We start from the raw sequence: 21,478 nt of genomic DNA on the forward strand, positions 1-21,478 counted from the left end.
GCGTAATGATGTCTTTGTTTGTGAATGGTAGTCATTCCATTATTGAAAGGTCAACATTTAGACAACTATAAGGCTTCAGTGCACGTAAGAAATCAATACCAGTGTCTGTGTGAAGCCTCAGGAAGCAGGCAGCAAGATGATCGTGATAGAAGTAGAAATAAAAATTCACACACAATGAGTGTGAAACAGTCCACAGCTGTTTTTAGTTCAATGCTGAACTTCCTCTCTTTCATATGAATGTACTATATTTTGACTCCTCTGACAAATCACCCAAGGAAAGCTATGGACAACCTGATACTGATTTAAAAGTTTGATGTTACAATTTTGTATTTATTGCCGACGTCTATGGAAATAAATATCTTTTTTTTTCAGGCAGCACATCAGCAACTAAGGCCCAACTTAATACAATGTTTCCTCTGTGGCAGATCCATTTTCTAAAGCATCTTCAACTTTAATGTTCAACGAGCACCTTGAAAATAATCCAGGTTGTAATCAAATCCGTGTGTCTACCTTCCAAAATAAAAGCATACTACTCCAAGATGAACTCGAAAGTTCTAAATCCTGAATGAAAATAAATTAAAGGTGTTTTTGTACCTGTTATGTGTAACAGGAAACTATTTGATGCGACCATATTGTAGTTGGTAGGTCCACATTCACACCGACTCTTTCTGCTCCGGTCTGAAAGCCAAAACGACTGACACAGTGTGATGTTTCAACGACGAGACAACTTGGTATTTCTGGAAACGTGAAGATTTCCATTTCAACATGTTCAGTAAACAAGACAAAACGTGCTAAAAAATGTTAAAATGTAAAATCCAGCGAAAGCATCCAAGGCTTGGTCATATGAACAATGGTTGATATGAAAATAATGTCACTGTCCACAAGTGAAGAGTTATTCACCAAATACATACAGAACAGCTTTGCATATTGTTTAAGATGAGTAACTGATTCCCATAAATCTTGTGAAGCTCTTCATGCAACCTCCTAAATCCAAAGAATTTATATTTACAGCAAAGAGAGAGTCACATAAAGATGACATCGATCATACTCGCTCTTCAGAGCTGTCTGTTGATGTCATTTAACATCTCGCTTCCAAAAATACACAGAAGTGAGACTAGAAGCAGGATTTAAACCTCATTAAATGTTTTTTTTCTTCCGTTAAATATTCTGGCCATAGCTGCCGGTATCAGGCTGAGCCATGTGACGCATTGCAATGAGCACATTTACTGTGTTGAAATCTTGAAGGGCAGACAACACAGAAATAAAGCAATTTAATGATTTCTAATAAATGTAAAACCATGTTTCCATTCAACAAAAGGAACAAATCACTTTTTCCCTCAAACTATTTGGCTGTCGGGGCTCCATTGTCCTCTCCAAAAATCCGAACTCAAATCACTCTGGGACACAAAGCCCATCTGCAACCATCGCTCTTCAATATTATCTCAGTTGTAGCACCATCCAGCCAAACAGCTTGTGCTGTAGCCAGGAAGTATGTTTTTTGTCGGTGGGTCTTTAATGTTATCTATTTCTGCACATCAAAGTGCTTGTCGTCGCTCTCTCTCAGACTTCCACATCACTTCCTGGCCCCGCAGCTTCAAAGACTGCCTCCTCTTTCAAAATCTGAATCTATGAGGCCTACGCAAACATGGCCGAGCACCTTTATAAATTTCAAGCTCTCCTTGATGCATAAATAGATGTAAATGTGGCGGCAGAGGAAAGATGGGAGGGAGACACGCTAACGAGGTGGAGTCGCCGTCCGCGCTCAAAGCGCACATTTTACATCCTTTCACCTTTTTTCCCCCATCAAATTATGTCGGTGACTAACTTCCATTTTCAAGACGTCTGCACTGTGATCACCCACAAGGAGCCCGACGCACACACAGGGCGAGGCTTAATTTGACATTAAATCACCTCAAAATTGCCTCACGCCATCCCTCAAAAGACAATTACTGCTCAACTTTAGCAAATGCCAAAGCAGACAGAGTGATGGAGGGCGAGGGGCCGATGCACGAGAAGGAGACGGAGTACAGTGGGAGACTGGGAGGAATAAGGAGAATACTAAGTGAGATGAGAATTATTTGAGATCTGAGGTGCTGCAAGACTCTATTTATACCTATGTGAGTGGAGCCGGGGCTGCGGGGGACTCAGCCGTCTCCTCTCCGGGACCGGGACACAGTTGTCTGTCTTCCCATTTCACCAGACAGGCACTAAAATGGATCAGGAGCTCTCAGGCTATTTGCGAAATTATCAGAAGCTGCTCTTGCAGCAGATGCACTGACAGATAGAGGAATAGAGATTTGTTGTTTGGTTTTACGTCTCCCACATGCAGCTTTCGTTGTTTCCCTCTTTGTCATCGACTTGCTGCCTGACAGATAAGTTTGCTGGAGATGAGACTGCAACACTTCAGTTATTTATGATCGGCTCCGACTTTAATATTAGCTTTGTGTCACTGCCGAGACAAGAGTGATTGAAGGTTTCAAATCCAGATCATGGAGACACTGCTTCTGTATTCAGATTGTTCATCCTACTCTCCCTTTCATTTGCAAAGAGAGTCTGATTTACTAAGACCGTCAAATAAAGAGCATAACTTTGCATGTTCAGGCAAACAGACTGTGGCCTGAAATCTTTGACTGACAAAAACTGCAGTGTTTTTATGAGTGTTTCAAAATGAGATTTGATCGTCTGAATTTGTGAAACAAAAAAAAACTGATACGAAAGGGGATCTGTCAGAGAAAAAAACCAGAGAAGAAATCAAGAAAAGTATGAATAGAATGATTAAAACCTCATAGAAGTGGTGGCGTCTAACTGAATGAGCCTCTCAGCAGAAAAACAGCTCCTCAGCTGAAAGGTGAGCTGATATAAACCTTTTCACATGTGTTAAATACAGATGCTATTCTAATCAAATCCCTCCTGGCATTTAGACGACACTGTGTCCCTTCAAAGCGATTCTCTTGACTTAAGGTCCTACCTGCATATTCCAAGTTTTGCCAGAAGCAGTGTTGCATTATGATCAGAGAAAACACATTAAAACACATTATTATGTTCATCTGTCAGACGCAGCGTGGTTCAGTGCAAATCATTCATAACTTAGATGAAGGAGGTAAAATAAATTAAAAAATGTAAAAAAGTGCCTTCATTTGGACCAGTCATCTAAAAATGTTGGCCTTTCACGAATTTTCTGACACAGCTAGAAAAGTGGGCAGCTTTGTGCTTGAGCCAGGTTGGAAGCATCTGAGTGAAGACGCACGGTGGGGTTCAGCTCCAGCAGGACTGAATCCAACACGGGGCAGGATGTCAGGATGGCGGAACGAGAGCTGATACAGAGAAGACACGATCATCGTTTAATATCGGGATGACAGAGAGCGCTTTTTCTGACAGCCTCGCTGAAAAGACTTCATAATGCGACACTTGTCCACGTGAAAGGAAGCGGAGTTCAGTCCCTGGGTCCTTTCTCACCACCGCACAGAGCTGATCAGTCACTGCTTGGAGCATTTGGAGATGCTGTTTCCAAACACTGACTGACTGATGTACTCCACCTCTCAACTTCTACCTGAACATCTGCTTTGCTGCTCGATGTGTCCTTCTCAGCACAGCCACTCTATCATCCACTTTCTTAGATCGGCCTGTATTTGCATTGCACGGTACCAACACACCTCTTTATGGACAGACCTGCAGAAAAGATCAGGTTATTTTGAATGCTTCAAGTTAAAATAAGATTTCAGTTTTCCGAAAAATATGCAGATTCTGGGTGGTGTTTTCATCTTGTTTCAATGAACCTATGAGAATGTTGCTAATAGAGACGAGCTCTTCAATGGATTTCAAAGTATGGAACATTCAGTACTTAGGAGGAGCAGCAGCAGGGAGGGGTGGCACAGTGGGACAGTGGTTAGCACTGTTGCCTCACAGCTAGATATTCTGAGTGTAAATCTGCTGGAGTCCTTCCTGGGACGGGCTCCAGCCCTTCATACTCGATATAAGGCAGGTAGAAGATCGATGGGAGAATGGATGGCTGTTCCTGGCAAAGCATCAAATGAGCCATTAGGCACGGTAGGAATAAATCTTTTTTTTATGTGTATTTACACTTTGGTGCAGTGCTATCACGAGGAAGCTAATCCATGTGCATAGATCACAGAAAGGACTTCAACGTGTTCATTTTGACAACGTATCATATTCTTATTCATTAAGGCTTTTTGAAGATGAGATGTTGAAAGTGAATTAAATCACCTCTCTCCACATTCTGTTGCTCGGTTTGAACTTCAGTCACTCATCTAGACCATGTGCCGATCAAGATCATCACCACTGCCTGTCCCAAACCTCATTCCAGGACCGACACACTCATCTGTGTGCAGACCCAAAGCACACGTTTCAGTCTGAGCGCTGTGGTGCCGCAGTTACATACAAGGACTGCGTTGACACTTAAAAGCATCCGTCAGCACTTTGTGCTCAGAGTTTATAGGATTAGTTGAGTAACAAAGGCATGGTCGCGCTGTTCTCTCTTCTTAAGTTCTGCAGGGAATACGCAAACAGCTTGATTGAATGCCGGGAAGGCGCATATTGAATTGCTCACTGTCTGCTTTTCATGCTTCCCTCCTGGATTGAACAGTCACTCAGACAGCAGTAACTCACCCGCTGCTTAAAACAATATGCAGTAGGACAGAATGCTTATCATAGGCGGCGCAGCGCCGCCTTTCACTTCGCTCCTCTCATCTCATGCACACACACACACACACACACACACACAGAAAACGCACCACAAATGGAACTCAGACGTCTGGCATTTGTTTATAAGTCCACGTTTGACAGCGGCTCAAATGAACAGACATCAAACTCAATTTCAGCGACGCTCCGCTTCTCACAGGAATCCAGCACCGATCGCGTCCTGTAATTTGCGGCCCTGTGTAATCTGTGACGGCTTTTGAGTGACATAACATATCATCTGGTAAAGGACGGGAAAACCCCCCCTTCACAGCTACGTCGGCACATCACAGCGTTCCTTCTTGGATTAAGACAAGAAGCTTGATATAAATTATCACTCATTCTCAGTGTGAGCTTTCTCAACAGACACATCGTGGTCAAACTGAGGATTCCGCTGCAGGCGCTTTTCCTGGAGAACGATGTCATCCGTCTTCCACAGCGACGCGACGACACCGGCCTGACAGCTGATATGTGTTTATCACACATGCATTAAACCTCAAGGACACCACTACAGTGACACAACGAGATCAGCAGCTGTGTTTCTGTGTCGTTGCTCCCTGCTACCTGCCTCAGACTTGTAAAAGGCTCCGCTGTGCAACACAGAAGGATTGGATTTGAGTAGAAGCCCTCCTCCTGGTTTTAAAGCTGTCTCTCTGTGTGACACGCTGTTTCATCATTGCCTTCCGCATAAGAAAAAAAAAAAAAAAAGTTGGTACCTACTGCAATGCATCTTACAGAGAGGCAGGAACAACATTAGCTAGACGCTATGATGAATTAGTGCAGCAACACTCAAAATAAATGGGGTGTAATTTGTGTAAAGTGTGTACTCTGTTATATAAATGTCGATAAAGCTGTGTGTGTCTGTCTCGGGGCACAGCTGGTCTGGATAGGTGTCATTCTGTGTGCTGATCTACAAGCTGGCTGTTCCTTCTGACCTACATACACAGACAGTTGCTTGCAAAACAAGATATCTGCTATGATGAAAAAAAAAAAAAAGTGACACCTCCGGCTGGCATGATTAAACACGCTGGCATGAGCGCAGAACACTGAAACTCCATCCGAGGCATGAAGAGTCTTCACGGGTTTTTTGTTGTTGTTGTTGTTGTTGAAAACTGAGCTGAAAGATTTTCAAGTCACATCTTATTGTTTCAATTAGGTTTGAAGCAGATTAAAAGAAAAAAAAAAGTCCCTGTTTGTTTCCTGATGGCCTAAAAAAGCGCCTGGAGCAGGTCCTGCTGCCGCAGGGAATTACAGTCACTGAAACACAGGAAGAGGGACATCTTGTTCCTGTTAGACAAAAAAGAAAGGATGCACATCATCATCATCAGTAATTTTACCTTTCTCCCTCACAAAAAAGTGAAATAATGTGCTGCTTTCTGCCCGCATGCTAAACCATTTATACCAACAAAAGAAGCTTCTGAACATTGTGCGGCAGCAGCGGCGGCTCAGACGCTTCCTGCTCGGTGTTACGTACCGTCCACCTGTTGATCTTTTGGCTCTCATTGCCACTGCTCTGTTGCCATGGCAACCGGAGAAGTGGAACGGGGGCACGGCGATGAAAATTGGGCCTCGTAGTAGGAGGCGACACCGGACATGTATCATCGCGGCCCTCCCACTGCAATTGTCCCCGAAGAGGGAGAAAATGTTTTTAGAAGCCGCGATGGCAGAGATACAGCTTCTCATTCAGCTCCGGACCATCTGAGGCATTCGCAACACACGCCCACTGAACATGTTTGTAGCACGACAGCCGGAGAGAGGAGGACGGCAGGAGAGGAAGAACTGAACAGACGAAGCCAGATATGCTTCAAAAAAACAAGTCTGTAACTTGTGCAGCACAAAAAAAAAAAAAAAAAAGAAAACGTGGTATTTGTGGTTCATTTTACGAAACAGTAGTTAAGGCTCCTACAAACTGATTTCAACAATCTTGTACATTTATCAATACAACATAGACAACACATACAATTGACCAAGCAAAATCAAAATGTAATTTCTTGGCAAATCAGATAAGAGAACCTCCAGAAACTCCAGGGAAACAAGCTGATGATTTGGCACATTTGGAAAAACAACACAAGTTAAGTAGAGCAGCTTTTACTACTTTGACAGATCGTCTTTAAAATTGTGCAAACCGAAGTGTAAAACATTTGTTTTATGCTGCTTTGGAAGATGGACGTATTTTGCGCATCTTTTTGTTCTTTTGTCAAGAAAACATCCTTTGATCTCACTGTCCGTTGTCCATTCAGGAGAAAAACTGTTAAATATAACTTCATCACCATTCTACTGAAGTCTCTCTGAATGAGGAGAGGATAACATTGAGATCTAGTGATAAACTGATTTGTTTTGCTGTTCTGTGTGAGTTTCCTGCCTCTGCTTTTCAAATTCCAACTGGCTCGTTTTCAGTTTCAGGTAATGGTAGAGCATACAAACACACGAATGTGTGAAGCCCTCCAGATAGGAACCGTGATTGACTGCTGATCAGCGAGGTTTGATGTGATCAGAGGGGAACGGTTGGGGGCGGATGAATCAGTAGGAGGTGAAACTGCAGACATGATCGATTCCTCCCGGCAGAAAGCCCGACTGGCCCCCCACAGCTCAAACCCCAGTAGAACGTGTACCGTGGTTCATTGGCTCCCCAACTCTGAATATCAAAATAATCATGAAATGATTATAAAAACTGGAAATCCAAACAGGTATCACACATGGCGTACCATACAGAAGTTTGCTTTTTTCAAAATGAAATCTTATTTTTAACTTTCAAGACATAAAAATTCAAATTAAATTTGGTTTGCAAACATTTTTTTTCTATCAAAGCTGAAAAGTGGTTCCTTTTTTTTTAACAGCTTTTCCACTACAGTTTAAATCTCTTGAGAAAAATCAATCTTCAGTGAATTTTATCATTATCACTCTTTTTCTGAATAAATTCCCAACAAAACCCCAAACAAACAGCCAGATTTTTTCACCAAGTCTCTCGTATCAGCTGGAAGGCAGGCCGGCTGTTAATGCGAGCTAATTTCTGCGTCTAGCACCCGAGGCGGGCGACGGCGCCCCGCTCCTCCCTCTGTCGGAGGTGCTCCGCTGCTCCTGAAGGGATTTTTTTGGGGGGGATTAAGCTGGCATTTATTGTCTGCAGCTGAGAGAAGATGTTCATGAAACACACACACACAGACACACACACACACACACACCACAGTGTGCTGGCTTGTCTCCCGGTTGGCCTCATTAAATAACATATTGTCACGTAAACTTCAGTGACAAGTTGCGTGCGTGTGTGTGTGTGTGTGTGTGTGTGTGTGTGTGTGTGTGTGTGTGTGTGTGTGTGTGTGTGTGTGTGTGTGTGTGTGTGTGTGTGTGTGCGTGTGTGTGTGCGTGTGAGGAGGAGGCAGTAGGAGTCAGTTCTGCATCTGTTACTGAGTCACCATCATTTGGAGGAACGGAGCCAGCAGAGCAGACGCCGACATGCACACCAGCTCCACTGACACTCTCTCCTCCAGCACTTGCACATTTGGACAGATCAGGGCCGCGACACTTAGCCTGCGCTCAGATCCTGGAGGCGAAACACATATTGGAAGGAGAGAGGGCTGTGACTCGACACCAACAAGCTCAACAACCCAAATTATCTTGATGAAAACTGCAAGTTAATTTTTTTTATTTTCTTACATTTTGCACGAGTCAATATACTTCAGAGTTGCCATCATTAAAAATGATCAATTTATCAATCTTTTCTTCATCTTATATCTTCGATACCCCCCCACACCAACACACACGCACACGAAGAACATGCAAACTCCCCCCTGGCCTGACAGCTCTTGCAGAGAGTGTTTCTTCCCTCGACAGCCCTCTGCTGCCCCCTCTCACACACATTCACAGTGACTTTCAGAATGTGGATGTCAGCTTAGGCTGGATTGAAACAAACTTTCACTGAGCTGCAGGCTGGAACTGAACACGAACCGCTGGTGATGATCAAAATCCAAAAGCAGTGTGATTGAAGCAAACGCCAGGTGTGACAGGTGTCATGAGCGCTGCCTACATGGAGAGGATTTTCTGTGTTTTGACACATGTAATGTGGGAATTTCCACTGGTGATTTGGCTACATTGTGTTATGAGCTCTGAGGGCTTTTGGGTAATAAGGAAAATGACACCGTGAAGATCACACAAGAATTTATCCCTGTTCAAAGGACCGCTGTGGAATATCAAAAGATATTCGCATTTTTATTACAAAAGTGTTCATTTACACGTTTGGTTTAAATCAGAAAGCTACCAGTCATCTATGCCTCTTGCATCACTGATTTCATTCTGACTTCAAACAAAAGGCCTCTGTCGGCCTTAATCAGCCTCATGTATAAATTTGTAACATTTCTGCATGTTCTAAAGCCACATTATACGGTTTAGAGCAACTGACAATTGCCAGTAAAATTGACATGATATGACATTTTTACATTGTAAGCACCCACTTTCTGAAGTCAAACAAACTGCAAGAGTTAAAATATGGATGCAGAGGATGGAGTAAGTCCTTTCCGACAAACGTCAACACACACACACACACACACACACACACACACACACACACCTCCACTGCCACGTACACTCTTTATGTTGACAGCAGCAACAGCAAGACCAATTATTAGAGGCGGCGACACAATCATGGTGTCAGTGCGGACTGGAGGGTTATTGTCAGGGAAAATTAGTGCTGAGTAGGAGCTCATCTCGCCGTTCGGTACGGTCACCGTGGATTGTGACACAACTCGCTGTCCCATTAAAGACAGAAATAGAAATCAGGGCAGACACAATGCAATAAAAACACCAAAACTCAAACCGCTGGGAGAACTGCGATGATTTCCTCTCTATCCAGGACAGAGTTTTGAAGTTTCTCTGGCAGCCTCCAAAAACATTTCAAGAGCCAGTGACGCAGCGACATGATGAGCGGCGGTGATAAAAGGAGGGAGACGGGACAAGAGCTGCAGATATGTGAGCAAAACTGCAAAGCAGCAGTTCAGATTTCAAGGAAACTGGAATAAAACGCCAGGAAAACAAAGTAATGTCTTTATATTATCTAATGTGGAGCTGTGTTTGTTTAACTCAAGATAGCTGTGACATAAGGGTTGTGCTTCAGCTCTGCTTCAGCCTTGTGTCTGTGTGCTTTTCTGTTTTCAGAGGGAATATTCAAGGTGTTGAGTATCAGATATAATGTTTACTAAGTTCTTATCTTACTTTAGGCTTGTAGCGTTCCAATTAGTGAGACAGTTAAAGGCTGCGTTGTGCTGGAGCGGTTGCAGCTTTCTTCTTTCCCTCTCTGTTTGATCAGGTACGGTGGCCCTGAATGCCAACGCAATTCAAAAGCGCCACAGAAGCACCACAGCAAAATGGCAAAAGGGAAAGCAGCAGCGCAAAAAAGTAAAGACAGAAATGAGCAAGCGGCAGATTGTTTTCAGGACTGAGATGCCATTTATTTCTCTTGTGACTTTTTGGATTTATGCTTTCTTACTGTTGTGGTCTTTCAAGACCTTTTTGGATGGGTTGTATGCTTTTTTTTGTTTTTTTTTTTCCTGTTTAAACCTTTTTGTTGATCCATTGGAAAATTTGAACATTTATTGAAGTGAAAATGTACAAAAACCAGACTGAAGCAGGACTAGTAATGTAACTGAAGTGTGACCCTCTGGATGCAGCATTTCACAGGAACATCAAACCAACGCAGTAAGAAATTGCTGGTCTAATCTTTATCAACCTTTTCGAGGGCAATTCTTGATATGTAGCTTTAATGCTCAAATAAAAAGTTACTTTCATCTTAGTGACTTCTACTTTTGATCGACGATGCTGTTTCATGTTATTTATATGGACAGATATCTGTTTAAAATGAATCCAAATCTTACCATTTACAGCTACAAAAATACAAAATATCACGTGTTTGTTGCTGGATCTCTGAAATAGGTTATTGAGAATTAAAGTCCAACAATACACACTGACTAGAAGTTGATTCTTATATTATCACAATGCTTTGGAGCTCATTTAAACATATATGTAAGAGATACTTCAGTCAAATGAAATGTGCAAAATAAAACAGCATCTATCATCTGATTACTTAGTTTGAAGCAGAAGTTGTGATATTTTTCAAATGTTCACGAAGCCCAAACAAAAATCACATCAGTCTCAATACACAACAACTTATTTTCATTTTGTGATTGTTTTTGAATTTGCAGCTTGGAAGACATGCAAAGAAATTAAGGAGTTTCCAAATAGAGTCCCTTTCTCAATGAATCTACTGCGCTGAAAGACGTTGCCAAAAAAATGTACCAAAGTAGAACATGCAGTGAAAATAAAAGAGCATTAATGGATGCACTCCTCAGAATTATACAAAAATGTACTTGAGTAAATGGACGTAATTACTTCAGAGTGGTGGTTTCATCCATATGTGCAGATCCGTCTCACCGGCTCGTCCTCATGTTCTACCCAAAGGATCAAAAGAGCAGGTGATGTGTGATATGGAAATGACCCAAGCGTTTGGCCACAGTCCCTCCTGTTCAAAGGCTTCACGGCTCCCTTGTAATATCCTGGGACATCAGCATGAATCGCAGCTCTGCCCAGTGATAATAGCTCAAAGAAATCTCACTTTGCTGATGTGGAGCTGCTGAATCAAAGCTGTTGGCTGGTTGGCAACCAGCATTCATCCATCCGTCTAGAACCGCCGTGCACACACTTCCCCCTGCAAAATAAACTCCGAAACTCCAACAGACGACTTACTTTTGCAAGGCCGAAACTATTTTTAGTCGTTGCCTTGAAGAGATTTGAAAATGTTGATGTGTTTATACTTTTGACACTTCATCATGAGCTATCTCTTGTGCCACCCTCAGGCCAACATGTCAGCACGGTACAAAGGATATTTCAAGATCTAAAACCCACAGTTCTATCTCACTGCTGAGCTGAACTCATTTTAAGTTTCCTCACAAATATGATACGTTAATGGTAGACTGAGGATTTTCGAAATTCTAACAATTAGATATGATAAATAAGGACGATTCGAAGTAACGGAAAGGCAGAGAGAGATGAGTAATATTTCAACAGTCCTAAAATGCCTCTTCATTAGGAAATGGAGTGGAGCGGCTCCAGAGAGGATCTGAAATCATAAATTCATTAGGAAGACATGAAAGAGAATAAGTCCTGAAAATAATTACAGATTCATTTGGAGATCAGTCTATTTTTGGTGGGTTATCTGCCTGCTCTCACATGATGTGGCGTCTGGATCGGACTGCGTTCCGTGTGAGCTTGAATGTCATGAACATTAGTGTCGCCCTGCATTTCACCCTCTCACTACACTTTTACATGCAAGTTTCACCCATTCACGCCTGCATGGTAACACTGGGTGCAACTTGGAGACCAACACTTGCACACATCTGGACAGATGGGGGATCAAACAGACAACATCTGGACCGGAAGATGACCTGCTCCACCCACTGACCCACAGCCTCCACCCAGCTGAATGACATGAGCTGTCGGAAAAAGACGCGTATGAGGCGGAACGTCAGCCGGCCCTCTGATAGATGATTTGAACTCCGTGTCTTCGTTAGTACGGCTCTGCGCCTTCCTTCCATCCTCCCTCCGCCTAACAAGCCAGCAATATCAAAGAGAGCAGAGGCTGGTGATGAGCTCTGAGCTCTGCTTAATTGGATGTAGCTCTGACGGTATCTGCAGCGGTGAGATTTCCAGGGAGGTGCGAGCTGACCGCCGCACATCCTCATCCTGACACACACACACAGACTTTCTCACACTTCCGAGGAGCTTCCGGACGACTTCGTTTATTTCCACTCAGTCCTGTGAGAGGAGGGACACTTCAGTGCGCCAACACAATGCGCTGGAGGGTTGTTAGACTCAACCACACTGGGGAAACATAACACAAGTACCATTACACCAAACAAATGTCACTTTCTATGTGAAGCTTTCTGTAGTCTGAACTGTAAGTGAGAGGTTGTTTCCCACTGCATTGGCATTGAGCATCTAATCAGCGTAGTGTGTCTGTTTCTGACTGCTGTGAAAATAAAAAAAGCTGTCAAGAGTGTGATGATTCCACTTGTCTCCAATGCAAATCAAGTTATTTTAAGAAGTTGCGTCAAGTACATCAGGTAGTTTGATGCTGATGTGGATGACTATATTTTCTAAGCTACATTCATACAGAAGCACACAGTTCAAAGGATCCATCGCACAGAATCTTTTACTGAGATTGAAGAGGTATTCAATACTGTAAAGTTTTGAAAGTGTCTACAGTTGCTGTCTGGAGGACCAAATCTTTCCAATATTTATTTATTTATTTATTTTATGAGGCAAGAATACTGAGTCAAAGAGTTAAGATATGAAGCAGAAAAGAAAGAGACTGCAGCTTTGCAACCATTTTCTTGTCCAAAACAAAAGATTTCAAGGAAACATGAAAACTGTAATGTTTTCATGGCAGCAGTTACTGCTGTAAGCAGTGCTGTTAAAGTCATGTGTTACTTCATAGAAACATTCAATTTAGGCCCCATTTGCACAACATGTAAAGAGAAAATGTATTGTTATTGCATTTTTTTTAAATAAAAGTAAACACACATGCCTGCAGACAACATTGCGCTATAAACATTACCAATGAAGAGTACGTACACACTCTGATGTACAGACAACAAAGTTGGATTGCTATTAGAGGTAACTCTAGAGAGAATACGACAGAATCTTGTACAGACAGGGAGTCATGCCACTCTGGAGGCCGCCGTCGTTACTGTTCATCACATCTGCAGAAGAACTATTTACTGAAGCTGTGGTGCACATGCGCAGCAGCAGTGTCTCAGAAACTTTGTGTTTGCCCCTGTTTCCTCAGACATTAAGTCAGAGCTTTTTCAAAAATTTGCGTTTCCCCCCGTTGCCAAAAAGGCGGAGTTTTCAGTTTCACCGTGACAGTCATTTTAAAAATGTTGAGTTTTCAGTGATTTGCAGCACCACTGTCGTATAAACGGACACGCAAAACACAACAGAAGTTTTGGAGCCTAAATCTGCTGCTGGGGGAGCACCAAAGAAAAAGTTTTCAAAGAGAAAAATATAAACCTATATCAAGAGGTTTTTCAGTTAGGGCTGCTAAAACATATCATATATATTTGACAATTTATGAATAAATAAGCAGAAAATTATCAAAAAGTCAAACACATTTCCAGGCAAGACTTCTTCTGTGTGGAGTTGGTGTGTTCCTAATATTCCTGTGTTTTTAATAGTTGGTCCACTTTCCCCCAAAAAGTCAAAATAAGCATGTTAGGTGACTACTGACAGTAAACTCCCTGTAAGCATAACAGACTGTCTCTTTGTGTCCCTGTGAGGAACTGGACGTACCGTGCCTTTGCCGACCCTCAACTCAGCCAGACTCCAGTCCTCCCAACCTTCATGAATCATTTCACTAAAATGTGTAAATGATACAAATCATGTTCAAAAAGAACCAGACTAACCAAGTACTGAAAACCTAATCTAATTTATGAATGCTGTGCTGGCTGTAGCTCCAGATTTTAAAGTGAGTAAACCCTGAACCCAAAATTTCTTTTTTTTTTTTTTTTTTTTACTTTCTTTTCTAAATATGGCTAAACCAAGGCAACAGGAGGCAGAAACAGGATCTGGAAATCACAGTGAGATGCCTATGTGCTCAAAAGATGCTCATGGAACCATAAAACAGAGATTCACGAGTGAGAAAATACGGCTAGGTGATGAAAGAGAGGCAGCTGTGATTAGAGCAACTCTCCAATGAGATCTAAAAAAGGATCACGAGGATCAAAAAAATCCACCGCAGTTCACCCCTGCCTGCCGCAGAAACAGCTCCGCTGCTTCTCTACGACACATCAAATCTTTGACAAGTCCCACATCCTCCCTTCCAAATCGCAGTGGCGTGAAAATGCGGTCTGTGTTCATGGTGTCAGGGCAGTAAATTTAGGTTCAGCCTGGAAGTCCAGCTATGATCCACCGCTTTCATATAACCGAGTGGCTGCAAAACCCAGCAAGAGCCTCCTGAACTTGGCTGGTGATGGATGGCTGTTTTGTGCCGCCACAGCCCTACTGTGTTGAAGTCTAAAGCCACCAAATCCATCAGGGTGCACAACAGGCCCTTCAATAATAAATAAGCAAGAGGCTGAAAAACTAATAATTCACAAAAAGGCCAGTGGCAATGAATTCCAACGGGACAGCTTACAGGCTGCCAACCAGGAGAAAAGGTGCAGGCAGATATTAAAACGCAGCAAGTTTAACAAGTAGAGTGGTTTTGTTTTCCCAGCGGTGCGCAAGCTGTGGTTTTGTATTAAGCTGCTTTGATTCCTGCAGTATAAAACAGCCCAGGAGCGAAGTCACAAGGCAGGATTAAGCAGCTCAGCCAGACAATTTAAAAAATGTTGTGAATTAGACCAAAACCAACACGTACAATACTTTTTTTTATGCCCCTACAGAACCTAAGTGTCTTTGGCTCAGTTTGCAGAGTGTATTGTCTCAAAATTATTAGGATGGCAGCTCATGTTCAGCTTTCAAAGTCAGAAAACCACAAGTTGCTCCAAAAAGTGGTCAAAAACATCAGGGCACCCTGGAGGGCTGATGGGGGTCAAGGGTCTTGCTCAGGGGCCCACAGCTGTGACCTGTCCTCGATGGGAATCAAACCTGCGAAGTCCCGATCCCTGCTCTGCTTCTCGAGCCTCTACTTTTACTTTTTTTTCCCTCCTGTTACCCGACTTATTCCTGCTCATGCACTCTTCGATCTCTCCTTCCCTTCCCTCGCTGAGTCTGTCAGTCCTGCAGAGGACAGAAGATGCAAACCAGCTCCACGCTCTGCGAGTCAGGTCATTTACCAAATCTCGATAGACTGCTGCTCCAGTTTCCATGGAGAAGGAACGACCGGCCTGAGACAGGCAGCGGGGTAAAAAAAATCAATGATTCCCCCTGGGCCCGGCCTGGGGCTTGTGCTGGACCTGAGCTTTGGTGCATGAGATGAATAAAGCGGCGGCGGACGCAGTTACGCCTTGTTATTTCGTGGCAGAAGTGAACTGTGGGGCAGCATGCTGAGGCGGGAGCTGGTTGCTCTTCTGGTGCGTGCGGCGCCCGGCCTCAGCTCAGGCTGCGTGGCGACGCCGTCCTCTGTGGCCTGAGTGGAGCAGCAGTGAAGCAGCCTGCAGAGGCAACCATCCGCAGCTGCTTTTTTTTTTCTTTTTTTTTTTTAATTGGGAGTTCAATCCAGGACATCCAAGGAGATGCGCATCACCTCATTTAATAAGTCAACATTATCAGTCTAGATGTTCTGCATACGAGCACAATGTACAGAAGCGTGCGTTCACACACAGGCATTCGAGGCGGGGATATGGCTGCCACCTGTTGGTGGTGCTGCTAAAGTTCACCCAGTCACCTTGCTGTTTGACTGTGTTGCTGCAGCAGACTCATTTATCCTCTCAGCTGCTGGCGGATGCTCTCATTCACCCCGGCATGAATGACTCAGAGGCCTGGCTGCATATGGAGCCTAATTCCACTGCCGCGACGCCATATATCGTCCATTTGCGTTAAAGCGTCAAATGAATGCCATCCAGCATCGAGGGCAGCTTTATGTGAAGATCAATAAAGTGCTAAATTAAAAATAAGCAGCTTCATGTGTCCTTGAACATAGAGAGCAGAGAAAAATACCATTGCTTCTAGATGAATGTGGAGTCTTTTCCTTTTTCCTTTTTTTAACTCGTACTTTCAGAAGGCATTACTGAAGAGGAGCATCAGAAATCCAAATATCAATTGTGACAAAGTCTGTTTTTTACCAAGCTGAGAACAGATGGACTGACAGAAACAGAACAGGCACTTCTTTCTTATGGGTTCCAGGTATCAGCAGGCATGAGCACAGCATGGATGAGTTTACACATACTGCAGAATTTTTTTTGTAACTTTGCACTACTTCACTAATAAAAGACCTATCTATCTATCTATCTATCTATCTATCTATCTATCTATCTATCTATCTATCTATCTTCTGGTGGCTACTCGGTTGGCACAGAGCAGAAAAAGTGCAAGATTCAAAAGGCTTTGACAGAATTTCATCTTCTAAATGTACTTGTGCATGCTTTTCCAGTTTCCTTTCGCATCTCCCCGCCGCTGCTCATTCTTCCTGTTGCCACAGCAACGCAGCACTCGTCTCCGTGTCTCAGAAGCAGCACATGCTCCCGTTTAAAAAAAAAAAAAATCATCGGCAAGCAACACAGGAGAAAAGCGCGTATATCATCATTTACTATATAGGAAGCATGAAGATCAGAATGGATAAAAAAAAAAAAGGCAGTTTATCAGGATCCATCAGCAGTGGCAGTGAAATTCCATTCACAGCATATTAATAATGGATCCCACCGTGATGTGATTCATTGAGAGCAAAACCAGAAAAAAACTAAATTCATCTCTTTCAGAACAGAAAAATGAGAGACTTACTTTTTTAACACGTGGATTCAAGACCAACAACCTCACACTGACCACTTCTTGTCCTCTGCTTTGCACTCAGGATGTTTGACTTTCTCTGTTAACTGCACTAAAAGCTCACTCTCAGAATCCAGAGGCTGTCCGGTGGCCACAGGTTAGGCGGAAAGCCGGCTCTTACCTCACAGTTGCGTCCGGTGAAGCCCTGGCTGCACGTACAGGAGTACTCCCAGGTGTCCTCTGGCCCGCCGGCCGAGGTGAGAGCCAGGCAGAGCCCCCCGTTGAGGCAGGGGCGGCCCTCGCAGGGGTCCGGACGAGGCGCAGCCTGGGTTGGGGTGGGCTCGGCGGGCGCCGGGGTGTCCGGGGCCAGCTGGAAAGGAGAGGGGACGGCGCCGATGCTGCTGCCGGCGCCGCTGCCGGTCAGGAGCAGGAGCGGGAGGAGGAGGCGCAGGGGGCACGTAAAGCTCCGTGCGATCTGTGTGGGATGGAGGCAAGACGCCGCCGGCACGTTCAACACGCTCATCCCCATCCTCTCAGTGTGGAGTCTTCTCTTCTCCCTCTTCTTGTGTCTTTCTCCTCAGAGCTGCTGTTTGTGCTGCCTGGGTTCAGCAGCAGCTGAGAGGTGTGTGTGGGAGAGAGAGAGAGTGACAGAGAGAGAGAGAGTGAGAGAGAGAAAGGAGGAGGTGGGAGCTGTTAGGACGCTGAGCCTCAGCTGTGCGGGAGGAGAATGACTGAGAGGAGTGGAGGCAGAGGGAGAGAACGTAGGGATGCGGGAGGAGAAAGGGAGGGCTCTCTGCTTTTTTCTGCCTCCGAGTCACAGTGACGAGGATCACTGACGACACACTCGCACACTGCCCCCTCCCAAACACCACCTTCATGCACAGAACCTCTCCTCATTTAGAGTCGAATCATATATAACCTCTGCTTGGGCCTCTGAGGAGGGAGGCGGCTCCTCTCCCAGCAGTGCTGATGATGGAGAAGAAAATCTATTATTTGCTCCGTCATAAGATGAGCGGCATTAACATCAGGTTGTCTGGAAACGGCAGACTCGCTTTTATCAGGAAAGCAAAAGTGGTTTGTAAAAACTGGAGCCAGCAGTGTCAGAGATCCAATCTTTGTTCAGAATTTAGATAGAGTAAGAGTGATCTATTAACAAAAACCCATTCTGCAAGTTTACAGTTTTTCCAACTGTGTTTGTTGACCACTTCAAGTCCGTTTTGATGCAGTTTTCCTTTTTTCCAAGACCTGGTAGGTAGAAGTAGAGTTTTAAATGTTTTCTATGTCCAGACAAGTGGCTTCTGTGAGATAAAGATCTGACGTTTAACGAAGCTCATTATTTCTATAAGAGCACGATACGTGGTTCTTAGAACAAGTCCTGCTTCTTTTTTAAGAACGGTCTTCTGAACAACTTGCTTGATACTGCTTACATACTGAATCAGTGACACTGAACACAGCAAACTCTAAACCCAAGTATGTATGGAATGGAAGAGCACATAAATGAAGATCTGCTTCAGGTAACTCATTCGTGTTTTCCTGTTAATGATTCTTTTGAATTACAGTTCATCTGGAAAGTATTCAGTACCCTTCACTGTTACAGCCTTATGCTAAAATGGGAAACATTCTTTCTTTTCCTCATCAATCTACAATCAATACCCCATAATTATACAGTACGAAATGATTTTAAGAACATTTTGCAAATGTAATAAAAATAAAGAACTGAAATAACCCATGTAAATGAGTATCCATTCCCTTTGCTGTGACACTCAAAACTGAGCTCAGCTGCATCCTGTTTCTACTGGTGATCCTTGACATGCTTCCACAGCTTGCCTGGAGTCCATCTGCGGTCAGTTCAATTGATCAGACTTGATTTGGAAAGGGGCACACCAGTCTATATGAGGGCCCACAGCTGAAAGAGCAAGCCAGAGCAGAAAAAAAGCCAGGAAGTCAAAGGAGGGGACCTCTGAGACAGGGTTGTGTTGAATCAAAGAAAAAATTCTGCAGGACTGAAGGTCTAGAAGAGCACAGTGGCCTCCATCATTCACTAATGGAAGAAGTGCAGGAGCCTTCCGAGAGCTGGCCGCTCATCCAATATGAGTGAGTGAGGGAGAAAGGCCTTGGTCAGTTAGACGCCCATAGACCGGAGGTCAGTCTGAAAGAGCTCCAGTATTCCTCTGAATGGGAGAACATTCCAGAAGGACTCCACCAATCAGGCCTTTATGGTAGAAGAACCAGACGGAAGCCTCTCCTCAGAAACAGGCTCATGAAAGCCTGCTGGAGTTTGCCAAAAGGCATTTAATGGACTCTCAGGCCAAGAGAAACAAAACTCTCTGGTCTGCTGAAACCAAGGCTGGACTATCTGGCCTGAATACCAGGCGTCACATCTGGAGGAAACCAGGCGCTACTTATCGCTTGGCAAATACCATCCCGACAGTGAAGCATCTCTGGAAAGACCTCAAAATCACTGCGCAGCGACGCTCGCGGTCTAACCCGACAGGTTGAGAGGATCTGCAGAGAAGAATGATGAAAAATACCCCAAATGCAGGAGTGCCAAGCTTGTAGCGTCACACCCGAGAAGACTTAAGGCTGTCATCGCTGCCAGAGGTGCCTCAACAAAAGTACTGAGTAAAGAAAATGAATACTTATATGCATGTGTGATATTTTTTCAGAAATTTGCAGAGATTTGTAAAAAAGCATTTTTCACTTTATTATGGTTATTATGTAGAGATTGTTGGAAGAAAAGTAGAATTTATTCCATTCTGGAATAAAGCTGTAACACAACAAAACTGGAAAAAGTCAAGGGGATTGAATACTTTCCAGATGAACTGTGAGTTGCTTTCCAGTTGACTTGGACCACAGAGTAGTTAATCTATTCTAATGTTAAGGTGAGAAAAAACAGGTTGCAGTGCTACGGGTTATCTGAACATTAGAAGCAACAAAACAACATGGATGCATACATTGAAATTGTTCTTGCTGTATACAGAAAAACATTTAACAGTAATATGCATCTCCGCAGCAGGGAAAAGGTAAGCTGAGAGTAGAATCAAGAATAAAGTCTGTGCCCACTTTGGTTTAAATGTATCAACGTGACAAGTAAACCTGACTTGAAATTGGTATTAAAAAAAAACAAACAAACATGGAACAACAATACAAAGCCACATCTCAGACCTGCTTATTGAGGAAGCAGATGTTGTTATTTTAAGACTGTATCTGGATTTAGATGCAATTTTAAAAACATATTTCCTATTTTGTTCACAAGGCCAACTAAAATCGGGACATCCAGCTCTGAGACATGATCTGAACTTCAATATTTTTGAGATTTCCATGAAGAAATTTGTTCACACTGTCCTATAAATATCTACAAGACATTATAACTTCATTGCCTGCCTTATTTTTCTATGTTGTTTCACTTAAGCCCTGGTTGTGAGTGTATTCAGACCATCATATCCTCTCGATGTGCACAGTGGGTTTAAGAGTTTTCCTCCTTTAGCTGTAAACTATTTCGTTGAAATGCTGGCCTGTTCTTCCACCTTGGATTTGGTACAGGGAATTAAGCGCCTAACACCAGATAAAGAGAGAAATTCCTCTTTGAAAAGTGGGTTTATATGTTTAAAACAAAGGCAATATTACAGTTTCAGAACAATCGTGTTAATGAGCAGCAGAGAAATAATAAGGCACAGTATTTCTTGCTGTTGAGAGTCCTTTTGTGGACAGAATGGCTGAAAAATGAAGAACTGATTAACAGATTGATTCAGGAATGGTTTTGGATTATTATGGACCAAACTGCAGATGCTAAACATGTGCCTGAAACTATCATGACTGTAAAACTGAAAATGGGTAAATTAAACAACTTCTTTTCTAAGGTCTCAATTCCTTTTTATATATATATTTTAACACAGTAAACTGCATTAGGCTTTTGTCGTTTTAATCTTTTCCTATGTACTTTAAACTACCACACACAAGTAAACATTTTAGATAAAACCATATTTGTAGCCAACATTTTAAAAATTTCTATCACTGGAGGGGAAAGAAGCGAGAGGAGAGACGAAATGCATGTTTTTGAAACCTACTCACCGTTCTGTTGTTTCCTTCTTCCAATTTAAAGATATTTACACCTTCTCGCTCAGGATTGGACTGTTAAAGCAAGGGTAAGGCACGTGCTTGTTTTATTTTATCATTTGTAAACTCAAACAATCGCTCCCGCGTGCTGACCATTGGCAGATGCGACCGAAGTGTAATATGGGAAATGTAGGCACGCCACGAGATTTGTTAAGTGGAAGCACAAATGGAAGAAACTAATAAGACTCAGATTAAACATATTTAGATGTATTTGGTTGTCAAGTTTATTATTTTACTCACTGACGTGGAATTTAAA

At 43.2% G+C, this 21,478-nt stretch overlaps 1 protein-coding gene across 1 annotated transcript in view; it reads right to left on the reverse strand.

Moving 5' to 3' along the window:
• dner (delta/notch-like EGF repeat containing) overlaps window positions 1-17,667 on the reverse strand; it is a 59,327-nt gene extending 41,660 nt beyond the window's left edge. Inside the window, exon 1 of the mRNA XM_030108114.1 lies at window positions 17,288-17,667. Within this exon, the coding sequence (XP_029963974.1) occupies window positions 17,288-17,635 (348 nt within the window). The 5' untranslated portion in view covers window positions 17,636-17,667. The remainder of the gene's footprint in view (window positions 1-17,287) is intronic.
• Window positions 17,668-21,478: the final 3,811 nt, after the last annotated feature.

This window comes from Salarias fasciatus, chromosome 14 (assembly GCF_902148845.1).
Source record: "Salarias fasciatus chromosome 14, fSalaFa1.1, whole genome shotgun sequence".
In the NCBI taxonomy this organism is placed as follows: Eukaryota; Metazoa; Chordata; class Actinopteri; order Blenniiformes; family Blenniidae; genus Salarias; species Salarias fasciatus.